Source organism: Syngnathus acus, chromosome 15 (genome assembly GCF_901709675.1).
Source record: "Syngnathus acus chromosome 15, fSynAcu1.2, whole genome shotgun sequence".
Taxonomy (NCBI): domain Eukaryota; kingdom Metazoa; phylum Chordata; class Actinopteri; order Syngnathiformes; family Syngnathidae; genus Syngnathus; species Syngnathus acus.
This window is the reverse complement of record NC_051100.1, coordinates 13,740,965-13,759,857: the sequence shown is the minus strand read 5'-3', so window position 1 is coordinate 13,759,857 and position 18,893 is coordinate 13,740,965. Positions and strand designations below refer to the sequence as shown.

The 18,893-nt window shown below is 49.3% G+C and overlaps 1 protein-coding gene and 2 long non-coding RNA genes across 3 annotated transcripts; 2 read left to right on the top strand and 1 right to left on the bottom strand.

Annotated features, from left to right (window-relative positions):
- Positions 1–2,522: 2,522 nt before the first annotated feature.
- On the bottom strand, positions 2,523–2,774 carry LOC119134990. Its single transcript, XR_005100466.1, has 2 exons — positions 2,699–2,774; positions 2,523–2,668 (listed from the first exon to the last, which is right to left on the bottom strand). It is a non-coding gene; the product is annotated as an uncharacterized LOC119134990 (long non-coding RNA).
- LOC119135002 lies at positions 2,548–2,781 on the top strand. Its single transcript, XR_005100479.1, has 2 exons — positions 2,548–2,590; positions 2,697–2,781. It is a non-coding gene; the product is annotated as an uncharacterized LOC119135002 (long non-coding RNA).
- Positions 2,782–6,999: 4,218 nt separating this feature from the next.
- On the top strand, positions 7,000–18,786 carry ninl (ninein-like). The gene is made up of 27 exons (XM_037272092.1): positions 7,000–7,089; positions 7,621–7,995; positions 8,617–8,710; positions 8,777–8,988; positions 9,487–9,576; positions 10,203–10,376; positions 11,077–11,213; positions 11,281–11,421; positions 11,774–11,948; positions 12,324–12,434; positions 12,620–12,685; positions 12,763–12,892; positions 13,353–13,418; positions 13,542–13,639; positions 13,712–13,792; positions 13,873–14,000; positions 14,060–14,197; positions 15,099–15,203; positions 15,286–15,355; positions 15,591–15,674; positions 17,237–17,305; positions 17,364–17,450; positions 17,520–17,597; positions 17,672–17,755; positions 17,819–17,983; positions 18,054–18,167; positions 18,476–18,786. The coding sequence occupies exons 2-27, from the start codon at positions 7,717–7,719 to the stop codon at positions 18,665–18,667; spliced, it is 3,168 nt and encodes a 1,055-aa protein (XP_037127987.1). The 5' UTR covers positions 7,000–7,089; positions 7,621–7,716; the 3' UTR covers positions 18,668–18,786.
- The last annotated feature ends 107 nt before the right edge of the window (positions 18,787–18,893 follow it).

The following is an 18,893-nucleotide window of genomic DNA, read 5'->3' as shown; positions in this document are numbered from 1 at the left end:
GTTTACCATATCCCACCACACTCCAGCCCAAGTCTGTTCTCTGTGCAAACGGCTGATGCTCTTCCCCAGGCACCACTTGTCTTGGTATAAGGGCCTGAGCACAGTTGTAGCCGATTAACAGGCCGACATCACAGCTTTGCAGAGGAGCAATCTCATCAGCGATGTGTTCAAGATGAGGCCATGCCTTTGCCGTCTCTGGTGTGGGAATATGGTCTCTGTTTGCAGGAATAAACTCTCTTGAGTACGTCACTGGCAGAGGAATAAGCTTGTCCGAATAAAATCCTCGTACTTGTAGACCAGTCAGTTTCTGGCAGGACACGACTATGTTTCTCGAAGCCAGTGTTGAGAGCTTTAACTGAACTGGTGCACTCTTTGTGTTGAGAGCCTTTACTGCCTCCTCAAGGACAAAGGTTGTGTCACTTTGTGTGTCAAGGAGTGCATACACAAGGACTTCACGATTTGGCTTACTTACAGATGACAGCCACACTGGAATTATTGTGGAAGTATGCGTGTTCACGGCATTCTGTACAACTCTATTTGTTGTTGCCTCATTTGATGGTGTTTCTGCCTGCTCTTGTGGCTGTTCATTTTCCTTCTCTTTGGGCTTGTCACTGTACCTTGATCCATAAGGCTTTGTTGACATTCTTTCTTCCTTGGTGCAATCATCATGAAGGCAAGTTGGGTGTCCTTTCTCACAAGTATCACGTGTTTCTTTCTCCACAGTCCTTGGAGCGATGACCAGACTTCAGACAGCCGAAGCACAACTTTCTTTCTTGAACAAACTTGACTCGTTCTAAGATTGTCTTCTGCATGAACCTCCGGCACCTTTGAAGACTGTGTCCGACTTTGTCACAGAAGATACAGTTTGTGGGGACGGCTTGCTCATCTGAGCTGGTTGCAAAGACCTTTGCTCCAGGACTTCTGTTTGCCTTCTCCAAAACTCTTTCCGTTGGTTTCAGAGCATGGAGAGATGTAATAGGACTGCATGCAATTTTGGCTTCACGCGTGAGGAACCTTACAAACTGACTGAAGCTGGGGAACATGTGAGTTTCTTCTTCTATTTCAATGACCTTTCTGTTCCATCTTGAGGTCAACCAGTCTGGTAGTTTGGAGAGTATTTTCTGGTTCTCGTTGCAGTCATTTAGTACTTCAAGACCTCTGATTTGAGACATGGCAGACTCACAGCTGCGCAGGAAGTCAGCAAGTTCTTGAAGCTCCACACTGCCTTTGGAATTTATCTTGGGCCACGAGTCGATCTTGTCTCTGAAAGCCTTGGCGATTAGGAATGGATTGCCATATCATTCTTCTAGCATTTGCCATGCTGCATAATAGGCGGACTCAGAGCCCAGCAAGAAGTAACTTTCTATGGACCTTTTGGCAGCTCCCCCCACGTACTTGCGAAGATAATATATCTTCTCTTCTGCAGGAATATTCTTTCTGTCAACGAGCGTCTGAAAGGACACCTTCCAGTCATTGAACCTCAGTGGATCACCATTGAACACTGTGGGTTCAGGTAGAGGAATGCGACTTGCACTGATGGCTTCTGCAAGTGCTCTGACAAGAGCTGATGTGCTGTCCTCAACTCTGTCCTTTTGCCTTGTTGGAGAACATTGTATTTCTAGTATTGGTGGAGAACGGTTCTGTGGCGAACTAGTTCGAGACTTAATTTCTCTCTTCACAGAGACACGACGATGTAGAAGCTCATTTATTTCTTCATCTGAGCAGTTGCCCTTAGACACGTGACCTGACCCTTCACTCTGGTCATATACTTGTTGCCGTGCCTTGGCAGCGTTTAGCTTCTTAATAGTCTTCAGTCGCTCTAGTTCTCGGCGTTTGGCGTCTACCACTCTTTGTCTCGCTGTATTTTCAGCCTCTTGTTTGGCTTTTAACTCAGCAGCTTCAGCTTCCAGTTTCTGAAGCTCCTCAATACGACGTTCTTGTTCCAGCATTACCTCTAAGGCAGCTTCGTTAGCAGCAACCTCAGCAGCTGCACTTTTCCTGCTTGCAGAGGAGGATTTAGTGTGGTGAGAGGTAGTGCTTGTCTCGTGAGGCTACGGACAGCCTGTCATCGAGTATTTGTTTTTCAGGCCTTTGACTTTTAGCCCTTTTGTCTAGAAGGTCCATCGCTTCCTTGACAATCGTCCCTGTCACTACTTCACAGGTGTCAGCTCTACGACGTGTTTCATTGTCAGGAACATCAATGCGTCTCCACTCATAATACAAATCATTCAGCCTCTTAGATGCATTGCATACTTGAGTGATATATTCATTCAGCTGCTCATCTGAGTACCTTCTAGTGTCTCCACGAAGCGCTTGTTTGGCCACTTTAATTGCATCCTTCCACTTGTCATAGCACACACTGAAACGATGTGCAACTCTTCTTAATTGCTCACCGTGCAGTTCTTGACCCTTTTCTGTCCTATTGCGGACTCTTTGGCCTAGTCGTGGCTCTTCTGAGGTAGTCGGGTTGCTGACCAATGTGCCATCAGTCACTTGTGGCTGCGAGTCTGCGCCCTGCACACTTTCATGCTTTCTGCCACTCTCAGACATCTTACTTGGTTTATGTTGCTCACTGCTGTCTTCTGAAGCAGTAAATTCTCACTATAACTCCCTCTCGTATATAAAAGACAGCTTCGAGTTCTTTTTGTTACTGATCTGTTTATCCTGACTTGGCAGACTTTGACAGACCTTGGCAGACTTTGACAGACCGTGAGAACTGTGTAAACAAAAACATAAACATACAGTGCATTTCTTAACAATAAATAAATATGCTCAAAATAATCTCCTTTGGTCTCTTTTCACATCATATTGCACTACTGCTAATAAACTTAATCACAAAACATATAATACCTATAAGACTGTTAACCAAATAAACTTTAAACATCATCACAATAATGATTACAATATACATATATATACCACCACTAACAAACATGTTCAATACTACAACACTGCAGCAAACAAGTGGTTATATTAGCTGTAAGCTACAATGCTACGGATAAACAAGGTACATAAATCAAATGCAACTTCAGCAATGAAACACAAAAACGTCACCCTCATTACCTTATTAGCTGCATATACAGGCGTGAGAGGTGGTTAATAAGGCTTAAGAAACTTATAACTATAACTTGGCTAGTCAACAGCTTAGAAAAACTGGCCTTTTCTAGCGGAGATTTTGCTGGTGGTCCGTCACTAAGACGGGTCCGTGTGAAACGACACAGAGAAATGTTCCGCCTCATTGATCACCATTAATACGCATGAACAAAAATACTTTGCTGAAATACTGCCTCAGATGCAGTTACACCCCCAATCCGCACACACACACTGATACGTTTTTTTTTTTTTTACATCCAGTGGAAACAACCCATACACATCAAACAATACAACCACACAACCCCGCCAAATTATTATATATAATAATAATTGGCTCGGGTAATTAACACATTTCTTTCTATAATACAACACTTACACACTGATCCGTTGGCAACAGTCTCACCCGGTCGTGAACGGGAAGTTGCGTCACTGACTCGTTCATGAACGGGAAATTACGTCACTGACTCGTAAAGTCCCTCCTCCATCTATTGCTCGCTGGCGCTGCTGATTGGTCGTTCGCGAAGATTCACGAGTGAGTGACAGACAGCATTTCCGCTATGCCATTGCCAGCCGACACACTTTATGCCGACATTGATGTTTCAGGGCTGTGGACTCGGACTCGGGGACTCGGACTCGTCGGGCTCGGTCATTTTTGCCGGACTCGGACTCGGTGCCGATTTTGACCGAGTCCACCGAGTCCGACAATAAAAAAAATACGTTCAATTTTATTTTCATCATGCTGCTGAGAATGCGCGTAGGAATACTGTCCACAGCCCTGCTTGCTTGTTATGAAGACAAATTTAGTTGTTGCGTGCGCGCCCGCGCCTGCCTGCCTGCGTGCGTGCACGTACAAGACCCACAATGCCCCGCGCGCAGCCAAGATGGAAGAACCCGGGAGCAGCGAGAGAACAATGTTTTGCCTCTAGATTTGGGGGGGAAACGGAGCGTAAGTTACGATCAATGCGGCCACGTTGAGTTGCACTTAGGCTAATGTTTACATTATGTACCAAGGTCAAGGACGATTATGTCACCCAGCTTATATCATTGATGTGTTTCGATAGTTGTGGGGTCGTCACTAATTATTTGTGTTTAGATAAATGTCTGAGCTATAATGGTGTAATTAATGATTAAAACTTGAAAGTATCTGTTTATTGTATTCGTTTATATGTTTAATAAAGACAAAGCCATCACAAAACTGTTGTAATTATTTAGATTTTGATCTAAATTAGCCTTGAATAAAGACTAAGCAGTCACAAGAATTAACAGAAAAAATGGACAGCCGGACTCGGACTCGTGGTCAAGAGGCCGGACTCGGACTCGGTGCAAAAATCCGACCGAGTCCACAGCCCTGGATTTTGTTTTTGTTGGCTTGTAGGTGATGGTGTTATTATATATCGAATGTGTTTGTGTTTGAATAAAAGGTTGGAAAAAAAGAACGTTATGCCGACATTTGTTAATTTTGGGACACCAACTCATAACAACGTAAAAAACATATACATATTGTCATATAAAGCAGTTAACCAAATGTCTGATTTTTATGTTTTGATTGGCGAATATAAAAACAAGGAATAAAACACCAGACAAGTTATAACTTAAATGTTTATTAAAATAATAATAATAATAATAATTAAAGTACATCTCAAACCAGCAATCTAATGTGAAACTGCAGTCGATATATTGGATATTTAGGCATATATATGCATACAGTGCCTTGCGAAAGTATTCGGCCCCCTTGAACCTTTCAACATTTCGCCACATTTCAGGCTTCAAACATAAAGATATAAAATTTTAATTTTTTGTCAAGAATCAACAACAAGTGGGACACAATCGTGAAGTGGAACGAAATTTATTGGATAATTTAAACTTTTTTAACAAATAAAAAACTGAAAAGTGGGGCGTGCAATATTATTCGGCCCCTTTACTTTCAGTGCAGCAAACTCACTCCAGAAGTTCAGTGAGGATCTTTGAATGATCCAATGTTGTCCTAAATGACTGATGATGATAAATAGAATGCACCTGTGTGTAATCAAGTCTCCGTATAAATGCACCTGCTCTTTGATAGTCTCAGGGTTCTGTTTAAAGCGCAGAGAGAACCATGAAGACAAAGGAACACACCAGGCAGGTCCGAGATACTGTTGTGGAGAAGTTTAAAGCCGGATTTGGATACAAAAAGATTTCCCAAGCTTTAAACATCTCAAGGAGCACTGTGCAAGCAATTATATTGAAATGGAAGGAGTATCAGACCACTGCAAATCTACCAAGACCCGGCCGTCCCGCCAAACTTTCATCTCAAACAAGGAGAAGACTGATCAGAGATGCAGCCAAGAGGCCCATGATCACTCTGGATGAACTGCAGATAACTACAGCTGAGGTGGGAGAGTCTGTCCATAGGACAACAATCAGTCGTGCACGGCACAAATCTGGCCTTTATGGAAGAGTGGCAAGAAGAAAGCCATTTCTCAAAGATATCCATAAAAAGTCTCGTTTAAAGTTTGCCACAAGCCACCTGGGAGACACACCAAACATGTGGAAGAAGGTGCTCTGGTCAGATGAAACCAAAATCGAACTTTTTGGCCACAATGCAAAACGATATGTTTGGCGTAAAAGCAACACAGCTCATCACCCTGAACACACCATCCCCACTGTCAAACATGGTGGTGGCAGCATCACGGTTTGGGCCTGCTTTTCTTCAGCAGGGACAGGCAAGATGGCTAAAATTGATGGGAAGATGGATGGAGCCAAATACAGGACCATTCTGGAAGAAAACCTGTTGGAGTCTCCAAAAGACCTGAGACTGGGACGGAGATTTATCTTCCAACAGGACAATGATCCAAAACATAAAGCCAAATCTATAATGGAATGGTTCACAAATAGACGTATCCAGGTGTTAGAATGGCCAAGTCAAAGTCCAGACCTGAATCCAATCAAGAATCTGTGGAAAGAGCTGAAGACTGCTGTTCACAAACGCTCTCCATCCAACCTCACTGAGCTCGAGCTGTTTTGCAAGGAAGAATGGGCAAGAATTCCAGTCTCTCGATGTGCAAAACTGATAGAGACATACCCTAAGCGACTTGCAGCTGTAATTGCAGCAAAAGGTGGCGCTACAAAGTATTAGCGCAAGGGGGCCGAATAATATTGCACGCCCCACTTTTCCGTTTTTTATTTGTTAAAAAAGTTTAAATTATCCAATAAATTTTGTTCCACTTCACGATTGTGTCCCACTTGTTGATTCTTGACAAAAAATTAAAGTTTTATATCTTTATGTTTCAAGCCTGAAATGTCGCGAAATGTTGAAAGGTTCAAGGGGGCCGAATACTTTCGCAAGGCACTGTACATGTAAAACCTACTGTAAGTAAATCGTAAATCTACATTCTGGTTTACATAGTTCACGCCAGGAGACGCAGCACGTCCACTGACTGATCTGTTGATGCACAGGAAGGCAGTTCACTCATTGACTCGTGGGCGAATGGGAAAGCCAGGATTCCTTCCCTCACTGATTCGTTCTCACGGTGAACTGGAAATGATCAGTGAGTGATTCGCTCAGTGAGTGATTCGCTCAGTGAGTGATTCGCTCAGTGAGTGATTCACTCAGTGAGTGATTCGTTCACTCACAGATTCGTTCGTTGGTGAACGGGAAATGCAATTCACGACTCGTTCGTGAACGGGAAGTTACGTCACTGACTCGTAAAGTCCCTCCTCCATCTAACGCTCGCTGGCGCTGCTGATTGGCTGATTGTCTTCTTCGTTTTGTTTTACGGCGAGGTAGCACCAGCTTCAATGGGCATTACTGACATCTACTGGTTGAAGTTATATATGAAAGGAAAAAAAAGAACGAATCACTTTAGGAAGAGATTCGTTCACTCTCGTTCACTGAAAAGATCCGTTCTTTTTGAACGAATCGTTTACTCACGAGCCAAACTAGCGTGAACGGCTCAAGAAAGAAGACTGGAAGACTGCATGAAACTAAAGGATGAAAAACAAGTCGACTTGACTTCGGTAAGACGCACCAGCCCACTCATTAACTAGCGCGTTAACCAAGTCGTTACTAACTAACTCACCAAAGCGAGTTCGTCGTGGTTGGAATTCCGTGGAGGACGACATTTCAACTCGGTTCCATCTGAAGAGAGAGCAACAGCAATGTGTACATTCTCTAGTCTTTTTTCGTTGTTTTTTAAAAAACAACAACTTTTTTTCCTTTTTAGAGTTTTTTTTTTTGTTCCCGCCGCGTGCTGCTTGTTACCATGGAGCCCATCAGCCCCCAGACACCCCACCTCTCTCATTCACACGTACACGCGCGCGCATCACCGACAACCGTCCATTTGCGATATAGTCAGCTATAAATAAAACTCTGTCCTTTCACTTAACACTGCCATACGGCACCCGCGATTTTTTTTCCTGGTGTTTTTTTCAGAATAGTTTTCTCGGAGTTTCCCTAATTTCCCCTTTGTTTTTTGTAACATTAAACGTATCATGAATGTTGATCAGATCTTGAATAAGACAGTTGAGATGTTTGGTGTTGTTTTCAAGTTGGTGCTGCGCCGGTGGCACTTGAGTCGGTGTTTCGGGTGTTAGCGAAGGGGTTCGAGAATCTTTCAGACGCAAACACAGTGAGCGGCAAGAAAAATGAAACAAAATGAAGAAAGAAGAGCAGCAGATGACAGACAGTGGCCTTGCACTTCGGGCTCTCACTTCTCGCCAGCCAGATGCGGCAGCATGGAGGAGGCAGAGCCAAGTGTCTACGTCGCCCAGCTGAAGGCGGAGTTTGACAGCTTCGACACGGCATCCTCGGGCTTCCTGGGCGAGCAGGAAGTGACGGCGCTGTGCAGGAAGTTGTATCTGGACGCCCACCTGCCGCTCCTGCTTGACTCGTTGCTGGGAGGACAAGGAGGAGCCTGCACCAGGGTGAGTTTACGCCTCACGTGTGGGCCCGCATCGTGCCATTCGTCCGTCAATCCTTTTTTTCTTCATCCCTTGCTTCAAAAACACAACATAATTCCAAATTGAACCACTTTGGTTGGTAACATTCGCCAGAAATCTTAAAACAGGGCGGCGGCACCGGTTAGCACATCGCCTCCCCGTTCGGCGGTGTGGCGACCCGGCAACCCGGCATCACCAAATCAGGTGAAGCGTACTAATGCACCACAAAGACCTTCATTCCCTGGAGATGCCATGAACGTAAAGGAGAGCAGTCAGATAGTCCCCAAACACAAACGAGTTTCAAGGCAAGCTTTGAAAAGCATTCATCCACACTCCATCATTGATTAGGCGTTGATTAAGTGTCGCTGCTCCAGATAAAATAAATCCCATTTCAAACGTTCAACAATAGAGAGGCACTCAACTGCGCGGAGGGAGAGGAGCCCAGGAATCCGTCCCAAAGACGAAGGTTGCCATGTTGGCAATGAAAAAAGGCGCAAAGACGGCCGCTTTGCTTTCATCAGCAATTGGACAATATCTACAGGTTGAACGTACGGTCAGAATGTTTGTGCCGTCCCGCCACGACTCACTTGAGTCTTTGGCCCTCAGGTGGACTTTGAGGCCTTCAAAGAGTACTTTGTGGAGGTTTTATCTCGTTCGCAGGACTTGACGTCAGATGACGACAGCAGCTGCCTGCGGCCAGGTGAGGAGCCCTGATGCCTGGTGGCCTTGTTGACCTTCTTCTGTGTGCGTGCGTGCGTGCGTGCAGTTGTTGCCGACCAAGAGAAACCAAAGTTTGTCAAGGGCGAAAAACGTTACGGACGCCGCTCGCGTCCTGACGTGATGCTGTTGCCACTGTCTCCATCGTCGCCACAATTGCCACCGTCGGACGACATGCCGCCGCCCACCCCCGATTCCGCCCTCCCGACGGAGGTCGGCGGGCCCAAGATACGCCGAGCTGCCTCTCTAGACATTGTGGAGGTGAGGCGCTATCATGATGATCCACACACATCCCGCCTGTTTCAGATAAAAGCCAACTGCAACACATCTGATTCAAATCATCAGGCTCGTTATCAGGCTTTCGCAAAGCTTTTGACCTTTTGGAATCTGGTGTGCAGGTGTAGGGACGCCTCAAAAACAGCCGAGATAGTGGCTCTTGCGGACTTGCTGTTGACAAGCGGGGGTCGGCCGCTTGGGCCTGTGGAAGCTTTTGCGCACACTTTTGAGTGGCAGCAGGGAAGGCCGGCCAAATTTTGCCTTGCTCCCAATCCAACCTTGACCTTGCAAGATCTGTCCCAGCACTCGCTCTCGACAACTCGCTTGTACCAATCCCAAGAAAAGATGGCGCGAGTCCTTTGGATTGTTCATGAATTTGTGAAGCTACCTTTCTTTCTTGCTTTGTGACACACACAACCACCAGCAGACGTGGGAACGGCTTCCCGTTCTTGACTAATGCTATGCTAACCTCTGACCACGCAGGAGCACGGCATGTTGGACCAGGTCTCACTTGCACCCTTCAAGAAGCTTCTGTGTGGCTCTACCCCCGTCTGCTGCTCTACGTCACACAGGGTCAGACGCTTTCTCTTGCTCACGTCACTCTTTGAAGCCAAACGCTATGTGATGAAGGAAGGCACAACAAACAAAAATAGACAGAAACAGGCACAGATTGGACTACTCGACCCGTCCAGATCAAACTGAGAGAGCTCTTGTGCAAACAGTTCTGCACTGTGACAGGAGAGGGCGCCACATGGATCACAAGGCAACCAGAATTAGCTGCTGCAGGTCAAGCAAAGTCCACCACCAAAAGGTCAGCCTTGAGATCACATTGATTGCGGGGTGGTGACGGAAATACGATGGGCAAAGTTTCCAAGGTGCACTTGAAAACCATCCAATCGAATGCCAGGGCCACAGCTGGCAGTCAACCTGGCCGTTAGGGGGCGGGCGGAGCCGGTTGTTAGGGGGCAGGCGGGGCAGCCCGGCCAGGTACACAGGATCGGCAGGTGGTCGCTCAATTGAGCGTGAGCGCCACGGCGGGCTGCGCTTTCCCAAGGTGGGCCAGCGGGACTGGAAGCTCCTCCACTCAGGTCGTCCGACCTCCCTAATCCGGGTCGCGTGACTTCAGGCGGGCCCGTTCTTAATCTGCCCTCACGTGCTTCTCTGGCGTTTTCTAATCGCCGTGTCGGTCGGGCATGCAGACGCCGCTGGCGCCAGAGGAAGGGTCGCTGTCTGAGAATGGGACGCTGCTGACAGCCTGGCCAGGTCCCCGAGTCCTCAGCCGGCTGGACGATGGCTCGGGACGCGCCTGCCCTGAGAGAGTGGTCGCCCTCTGGCGTGACGAGGGCGTCCGCGATGCTCGGGACATCCTGCAGGTCAGTCACCTTTCTTCAACACGCATTGCCTTGAATTTCACGTGCACACTTGAGATCCGACCGCTGTGTGGGTGGAGGTCGAGCTATTCGACACAAAGCAGCAAAGGATTTGAGCCGTCAAGTTGGCAAAACAAACTTGCGTCGTTCAAAGAAGCCAAGTACGTTGCCTTGGAGAACAGCCTGCTAGCTTGATGTTAGCAAATGGAAAATGCTTTTGGCTTGCCAACCTTGCCGGCATCAATGGTCGACATTTTTTTTCTTCTGGTGGAACACCACAAAAAGAGAGATGACATAATACTTATACATCATTCTTCTCTGTGAGAAGTGACTCGATCTATCAGTCAGTAGGAGAAAGGGAGTTTATTCGTCGTGGTTTGTTTCTCCATGATACTACACTGCCATCCAGTGGCCAAGGTGGTAACAGTAGCAGTAAATTGAATGGCAGCGTGACAATGATGCTCGACCCGTTGAATTCTGCATCTTTTATTGAATTAACGCCATTTTACATTTAGTAAAAATTGGTGGCGAAGGATACATGGGCCCGGAAAAAATTCAACTCAAAGTTCGGGGAAGGTATACCTGGAGCCTCATTCCTAGACAGCAATTCCTTAATCCGGATGGGCGGCAAGTTGACGGTGGCAAAGGTGCATGTCTCCACTTTGCTTGGAGAAGGTCAGCGGTGTCGTGCATGTTTGTGCAGACGCTGGACTTCCCTGTGGAGGAGCGCGTGAGTTTGCGGGAGCTGACGTTGGCCCTAGACAATGAACTCCTGGGCAGCGGTGACAGAATCCACCAGGTGGCGCTCATCTGCTACAAGGATGAACTCCAGCACCTGCGGTCAGTTGAGCCGCCTCGTCCCAGTCTCAACTCGCGCAGAGGTGACGGCAACGCCATGCGTTCTCAGGGCGCGCTGGGAGCAGGCGTGCGGCGAGCGCGACAAGGCCAGGGCTGACCTGGAGCGGGCAGAGTGTGTGAACCTGCGGCTCCTGCACGAGGCGGACGAGCGGCTTGCCGGCATGGAGGCGCTCAGCCGGACCAGGATCAGGTGACCGGTGGGGAGGGGGCTCCGAAGGTGGCTGCTGTGCAGAAAAATGCATTTTGGAGAGGCTCGTGCTTTTATTTAGTCAACAAGAGTGCTGGGAACAAGCCAGAATATTTTCTAAATCCAGCCCTGGACAGCCACACACTGGCTGCCCATTAGGACAGATGCTTTTGCCCATTGCACTTTCTGAGCCCACTCATGGCCGACAACTCGAGAGGGTGTCTGTGTAAAGCTAGCGTTTGGCACTGGCCACATTTTTGCCGCAGACAGAAAAGAAACAAACAAAAAGGCAGATGGCAAAAATAACCCCCCTGCCTAGCCGTAGTTTGGCTTGACGCTGCTCTGTGATTGGCAGAGAGCTGGAGCGGGACTTCCGGGAGCGCCTGGCGGAACAGCGCAGCCAAGCGGAGCAGGAGAACGATGCCGCTGTGCAGCAGCTGGAACAGGAACGGCAAGAACTGCGAGAGCAACTGATTGTGTTCGGGGTGCGGGAGGCGGAGCAAAGGGAGGAGCTGGCCGCTGCCGCGCAGGTGCGTCGGTCATTGGCCCCGCCCATCTCATTTTACACCCACACTGGTGTCCCAGCAACTATGCGCACCGGTAACTTATTGACAATACTCGCATGCCATGACGCGCACACTGAAACAAAGGCGTGGCAGCTGGGCTTTATTACGCAATGCCCCTTAAAGGCACACCAACACCTGACGTGTTAGACATTTTGCTTATTTGCACTTTCTCAAAGCATTGTTCCTCTGTCTTTAGTTTGTCATTTTCGTGACTTGACTGTGTCATACGTTGGTAAGAAAAAAAGGGAGGTTGGGCTGAGCGCTGGCGCTCTTGTTGAGCGTGTTTGGGTCCCTCGTTGCCTGGAAGGCGATGATTGTTGTTGTGATGTTTTGGTTCAGGAGAAGGCTCACTTGGAGGAGGAGGTTGCGGATGTGACGCGCAGGTTGAGTGAGGCGGAAAACTGCGCCCGGCATCTGTGCGCCGACTTAAAGCAGCTGCTGCAGCTCAAGGTGATGCAAGCGCCGCAAAAACATTTGGCACCTTTGGCACCTGAGCGTGCGGTGCCGCCGCTGCCGCTTCAAATCGGGAAGGGCGAGATGCTCTCATTTGTTCCTCCCGTACACGACGTGTCGGGTGACTGCTCATCAAAGATGCATGAGGAGGAGCTCTCATCTGCTCTCCCTTTGATTGGCAGTCGAGCAGCTCGGACCCTGAAGACAGACAGGACAGACTTCTGGAAGACTGTGAGCGCCGCTGCAGAGTGAGGCTTTAATTTATTCCCTGCCGTGCGACCAGCGCACCCGCGCTGATGCCAGTCTTTTTTGGACCTGCCTTCAGGAGCTGCGGGACCAAAACGACGAGCTGAGCTCCGAGTTGGAGTCGCATAAGAGTCATGAGAAGAGCCGCAGAAAGTGGATGAAGGTGGGCCGCTCTGAAGCTCCATCGAGCAGTGGCGAGTCCGACTCTGGTGAGGTCACTTCCTGTCTGTATGCCTGAATCAAGGTGTAGACATGGGGGACAACTGGGTGATTTTCTGTCAGCTGAGAATGGCTACACCTGGATGTGGATGTACTTAGCCACTGGCCACTGACTGAACGACTTTGTTGGATGAGAGCGAGGTAGACAAACAAGAGCTTGTTAGTTTGGTCGTCGCTTCAACACCACAGGATAAAGACAAAGAACCATTGAAACCCATCGCTTGGGGGTCCAGATTCTCAGGGGCTGGTTTTAGTCCACAATTTGAAGCGGACAATCAAAGCACCTTCATTATTTTGTCATGTTGGCCACCCCAACTTGTGTGGCATTCAATTCCTGCATGCACACACTTTGGCACCAGTGAGTGAGCGTCCCGGCTGCAGAGACTCTGGTGTGGCTCGTGTTGAGGACCAAGTCTGATGAACAGCTTTCGGGCCTTTTGTCCTTTCCAGACCATCTTGACATGAAGCGCCGCTCATCTCCTCCTCGTTGTGCCACAGTCCACCCGGATGACACAAGTGAGTTCTCCCCATGTTCTCCTCCAAGAGCCAATCTGTCCTTTGTAGTTGCATGTGTGGAAAGCCAAATTCAGCACCGCCATCCCGTATATGGCGCTTGACCTTTGGCGACTTGATCGACAGCGGCGGCCGTCAGCATCGAGACGGAATTTGCGGTGGAGAAGCTGAAGAGCAAACACAAGCTGGAGATCCAGCAGCTCAACATCCAGATGGAGACACAGGTGGACAAACGACCGGGGTGTATTCACGCTGGAACTTCGCGTCGACCGCTCTTCCTCTCCACCTGTCCTCAGGTCAACTACTACGAGCGCAGTCTGGACAGGATGAGGCAGAGCATGGAAGTGGAACGCAAAGACATCGCTCAGGCCTTCAAGGTGAAGTGCTCACCTGCCCTGGGACGCCTCACCTGCCAGCTACATTGTATGATGTCATGTCCTGCCTTATGACCTTCCAGCTGGAGATCAGCGAGCTTGAGGATCAGAAGGCAAAGGCGGGGCATCAGGTCACGATTCTGAAGGAGGCGTTGGACAAAGTTCACAATCAGCTCCAGCACAGCGTGCGGTCTTTCGAGCAAGAGCGTAGGTGAGCGAGACTGGCAGCGGCCGCAGCATTCTCGGAGGTGACTTCGGGCGGCTTCTCAGGATGCAACGGCAGCGAGCTGACTCGGAGCAGAACTTTGCCAGAGAGATCAGAAACCTGGTCCAGAGGCTGAACGCTGAGAAGGACCAGCTGGAGGCAGAGCTTAACCTCAAGATGGACCAAGAAGTCATGATGGTCAGGTGGGCGGTGATGTCATCGTTTTGCTGTCTTTTTCTATGTTGTCGCTTTTGGATTGTGCGTTTAGTTCTTGCCATTTCTGTGTCTTGCTCGTTTGGGTTTCGTTTTTTGCTTGCTTGCTTTGCTGTCTTTGTTTTGGGGCCTTCCTGTTTTGGGCGAAGGTCACTGCCTTGTGGCATTGTGAGCAGGGAGTTGGCGCTGAAGCTTGTGCCGATGAAGCTGCATCACAGCAAAAGTCAGCGCCCACCGCCTGTTGCACCAGCTGCTCTCCCGTCAAAAGACGTGGATGGAACGGGGGAGGCAAAGCAGATGGAGGAGGGAAAACCTATTCAGCTGAGGAAGAGAAGGCTGGAGGAGCAGAAACAGCTCCAGGAATAAAAGAAGAGGCTGGAGGAGGAGCAGCTCCCAAGGGAGGAGGCGAGCCCCCTGCAGCAGGAGGCACAGGCCTGCAGGTTCAGCTGGAGAAAGCGCTCCAACAGCCTAGCAGGCCGGCTCGCGCTGCGTGGAGTTCCTCTGAACGCTCTGAAGCGGGAGCCTGGAGCTGGGAAAGAAGGAGCTGGTCCGCTTGAGCTTGGAGAGGCACGGCCACATGACCCTGGTGAACCAGCTCGTGGCTCACGGCTCAGATTGAGATGGAAGAAACCTGACGCCAAACATGTCAAAGACTCGGACAAGCACAAGATGAATTGACAACTTGTGGTCCCACTACTCTTGGAGCGGGAGCGCAAAGCTCCTCCGAGGTTTGTGGAGCATGACAACGCTCCCACAGACATCTATGATCATGTGATCACGCCAATCCCGTCCCACCATGCACCTAAGACCATCATCACAAATCCAATCACCGGCACGGGCAGCTGCGTTTTACGTCTGTTCACAAAGGTGTGCTTGCCTGGCTGCCTGCAGGAACCATCTGGATGAAGCGCAGTCCGACAATGCCGCCCTGCAGGAGCATCTCTGCCTCCTGCGGCAGGAAATTGACAAGCTGAATGATGAGGTCACCAACAAGAGGCCAGTGACAGCTGACCCGTCACACGTTGTCTTTGATTTGCTTGTTTCTCTGCTAATGGGCTCTTGGCCTGGGTTGTTCCAGGAGCAAGTTGGAGGAGCTTGAGCAGCATGGTGAGAGCAGCAGACAGGAAGTGGAGAGGCTACGCCAGGAGGTGAGAACATGCCACAATGACATGTGACACACCAGGACGGCTGACTCGGGGGGGCTGCCTGTCAGACGGCGGTGTACTAACAGGAAGCCATCAGTCTGAGCGGCAGGAACGCCCAACTGAGTGCCGCTAACGCAGAGCTGAGCGTGCGTCTGTGAGAGTGGCGGCAAGAGCAGGAGGTCAAGGCGAGAACAGGACACTCTGGACTCTCAAAGTTAAAGCCGTGCATCACCCTCAGGTGCGGCAACTGCAGGAAGAGGCAGAGCTTCAGTGGGAGCAGAGGCTGCGGCTGGAGGAGGAGCTTCGCGGCTGCGGGTGCAAGGTCAGCCAAATTTGCCATAGCGCTACGGGTGGGCTAGCATCGCGTACTGCAAATCAAACATCGAGAGAGGAGTGCTGTATTGTGGCAGTCAACTGACTTAGTCCTAAAAATAAGTAGCAGACTGCCAACATTACCTCCAAAAGGAGCTTCAAACTGCTTGTCGCCATTCCCAGAAGAGCATGTTAAGGCAACATATAATGGAACAATGCCATTAACATGCCAACGCTTAGCATTGTTAGCAAACACAAACAGTGGAGCAACACATGTAGACCAGTGGTCCCCAACCTTTTTTGTGCCACGGACCGGTTACGTGTCAGAAATATTTTCGCGGACCGGCCTTTATAAATAAATAATTAATACATTTATATAAATAAATGCATTTATGATGAATATATAAATACGATGAAATAAATACGACTGGCATAAAAACAAGTATAAACGACATTTTTATTTATTTATTATTTATTAAATTTTATTAATAAAACTCACCATTACGTTGAATTAGTGGGAGCACTGAGCTTGTTTCTCAGAAAAGAGCCGGTCCCATCTCGGCGTAATCGGACACAATGACACCCAAAGTGGTTAAGGTTTGTCTTTTAATGCAGGATGCTTGGTCTCCATGTGCCGAAGCAGTTTTGAAGGGTTCATTGCCTCGTTAGCTAGCCTGTTGCCACATATTATGCAGAGTGGGCTTAGCGCGTCAGAGTCACCTGTGGTGATAATCCATATTTTAAGTAGGACTCCAGAAATGTTCTTTTAAATGCAGCTTTCCTTTTCTTAGAAGTCGTACCCTCTTCTTCCGTCTCCTCATTGGGCTTTTTTCCCCTTTCCGAAGAAGCTTTCCAAACATCTGTTTCTTGCTCATTTTTGTTGCTTCGCGGGCTCGACTGAGGTGACATGTCACGTGACTGAGACTAGCGTCTTGACCTGAACCGACGGATGTAATTGGGAGAGAATCACCAATTTTTTTATATTTTTCTAAAGAAATTCTTAGCTTTGCGGGCTCGACTGGGGAAACATATCACGTGACCGGGACAAGCGTCTTGACCTGAATTAATTGATCGTCGATACATTCATTTATTTTTCCTGTGCGGCTTGGCGACCCGGTACCAAGTGACCCACGGACCGGTACCGGTTCGCGGCCCGGTGGTTGGGGACCTCTGATGTAGACAGCTAATTTGTATTATACACACGGGCCTACATGCTTTAAGATCTATGAAAATTAGCTTGTATGACAGCATCTTACTGAGTTTGGAGTAGAAGTCGATTCTTCAGCGGCTTCTGCATGACTGCTGTTGGCCAAGGTGGATGCACCTGAAGCAGCACAAATTGGATTGCAGCACAAAATCATAATGCACAATGTGTCTAATTCTTTTCATTCTACTTATAGTCAAAGTCCCCCTCCCCACATTTTTTTTATTTTAATTTGGAAAAAAAAATGTAGACGGGCCACCACTGTGCGATAATGGTGTCTCTTGTCGAGGGGAGAGGCTTGTGGCACCATACAACATTTTCTGGTGGGGATGCGAAGGCCCACGCTCGTATGATTCTCTGCATCTCAGATGGAGGCGGATGATAGGCAAATGATGAAGGCAGAGCTCCGGAGAGACGACGCACTTGGTGACAAGAAGGTAACTCATGTGACACGTAAGAAAAGCGCATGAAGCCTTGAGCGGTTTCACGTTGCAGGCGGAGTGTTGCAGAGTCGCAGAGGAGCTCAGCCACACCCAAGAAGTGTCCGACCTGCACAGGATCCTGAGCGATTCCCACAGGATGGTGGGGATGGCCGAAACTTGCGCCGCCACGTGATTGGCTGCTGAACACCTTTGTTTGGTATGACGGCAGGTGCAGGAGGCGGAGTCCAACAGAAAGTTGATGGACAACGAGCGGCAAGACGCGCACAACCGGCAGCTGCTTGAGCAGGTTGGAGTGTGCACTCATGCGTGCCGAATGCGGATGTGTGTATGTGTGCCGAATGCGCACGTGTGTGTATTCAGGTGCAGCAGCTGCTGGAGGAACAGCAGATGCTGAGCACACAAGTGGCACACATGCACACGACCAGGATGCAGGCCGAGGGGGAGGTCGGACAACGTTGGTCATCGTCGCACTCACGGATCTTGTGGTAATTTCTCCTCCTCGCGCAGGCCCAAGCAGCATTCGGTATGGTGCAGCAGGAAGGGGCGGAGCTCAGGGAGAGGGTGACGTGGCTGCTGGCTCGGCTGCAGGAGGAGCAGATGCGGAGTCGGCGGCTGGAGGAGGAGCTACAGCTCTGTGATTGCCAGAGCGCCGCGCACGTCAGCCTCAAGGAGGTGAGCTGACCACTCACTCAAATGCCCCGACTGTTAACTTGGCGCTAACGAGAACTTGCGTTGCATGCAGGAGCAGCACGTGAAGGCGCTGGCGGCCGCGCAGCAAAGCACGCGGGAGCTGGAAGTCAAGCTGAAGGCTTCTCGTGCTATTCTGCACAAGAAGGTCCAGCAACTCCAACAGCAGGTCAGCGGCACAAGCGGCCCATGTGCATCAGGAGAACAAGCCTCGAGAAAAAAGCTGGTGGCCGGACCTCGCGGGTAAACCCTAGGGGTGCCGTAAGTTTGGCCTTCCACAAAACCCGATTGACGGACGCGTTCCGTTGAGTGTCAAATTGGCCGAAGAAAAGGGCAAATTGGAGCAAACACCTTCACATTCAGATTGGCATCAACTGTCGAGATTGTGGAAAGCACAGCTTGGCTGCATTTGATGACAAGCCCACGCCTGGCCGAGATCCCAAGGAGCTTGTCTCTCAGCGGCGCTCTCGCCCACAGGTGGCCAAGAACGTCAGGTCGAGCCAGATGTTGAAGGAGCTCTACTTGGAAAACTCGCAGCTGATGACAACGCTGCAGCTCACAGAGCGGCGCCATCAAAAGGCTCAGAAGGACAACATGGTGCTGGAGGAGAAGGTGGGCGCCCTCAACCGGCTCCTCGGGGACATGGTGTCTGCAGCGCTCCTCACCTAGAGCTCACGTCCTGTTGCGCGTGGCTTCATCTCCACTCTGGACATCAGGCTCGTCCAAAAGGCGCTTTTTACCCTCTCACCTTATAATAAATTAAAGTGGTTTTGGCAGCAGCGGGTGTCGGCCAAGGATGCCCTTCTTCCCTCCATCCGCTCTTTCTTCCGGCTTTATCCCCGTTTGGATTTGTGATGACCAGCTTGCATTCCAATTATTCACACATTCTAATTGG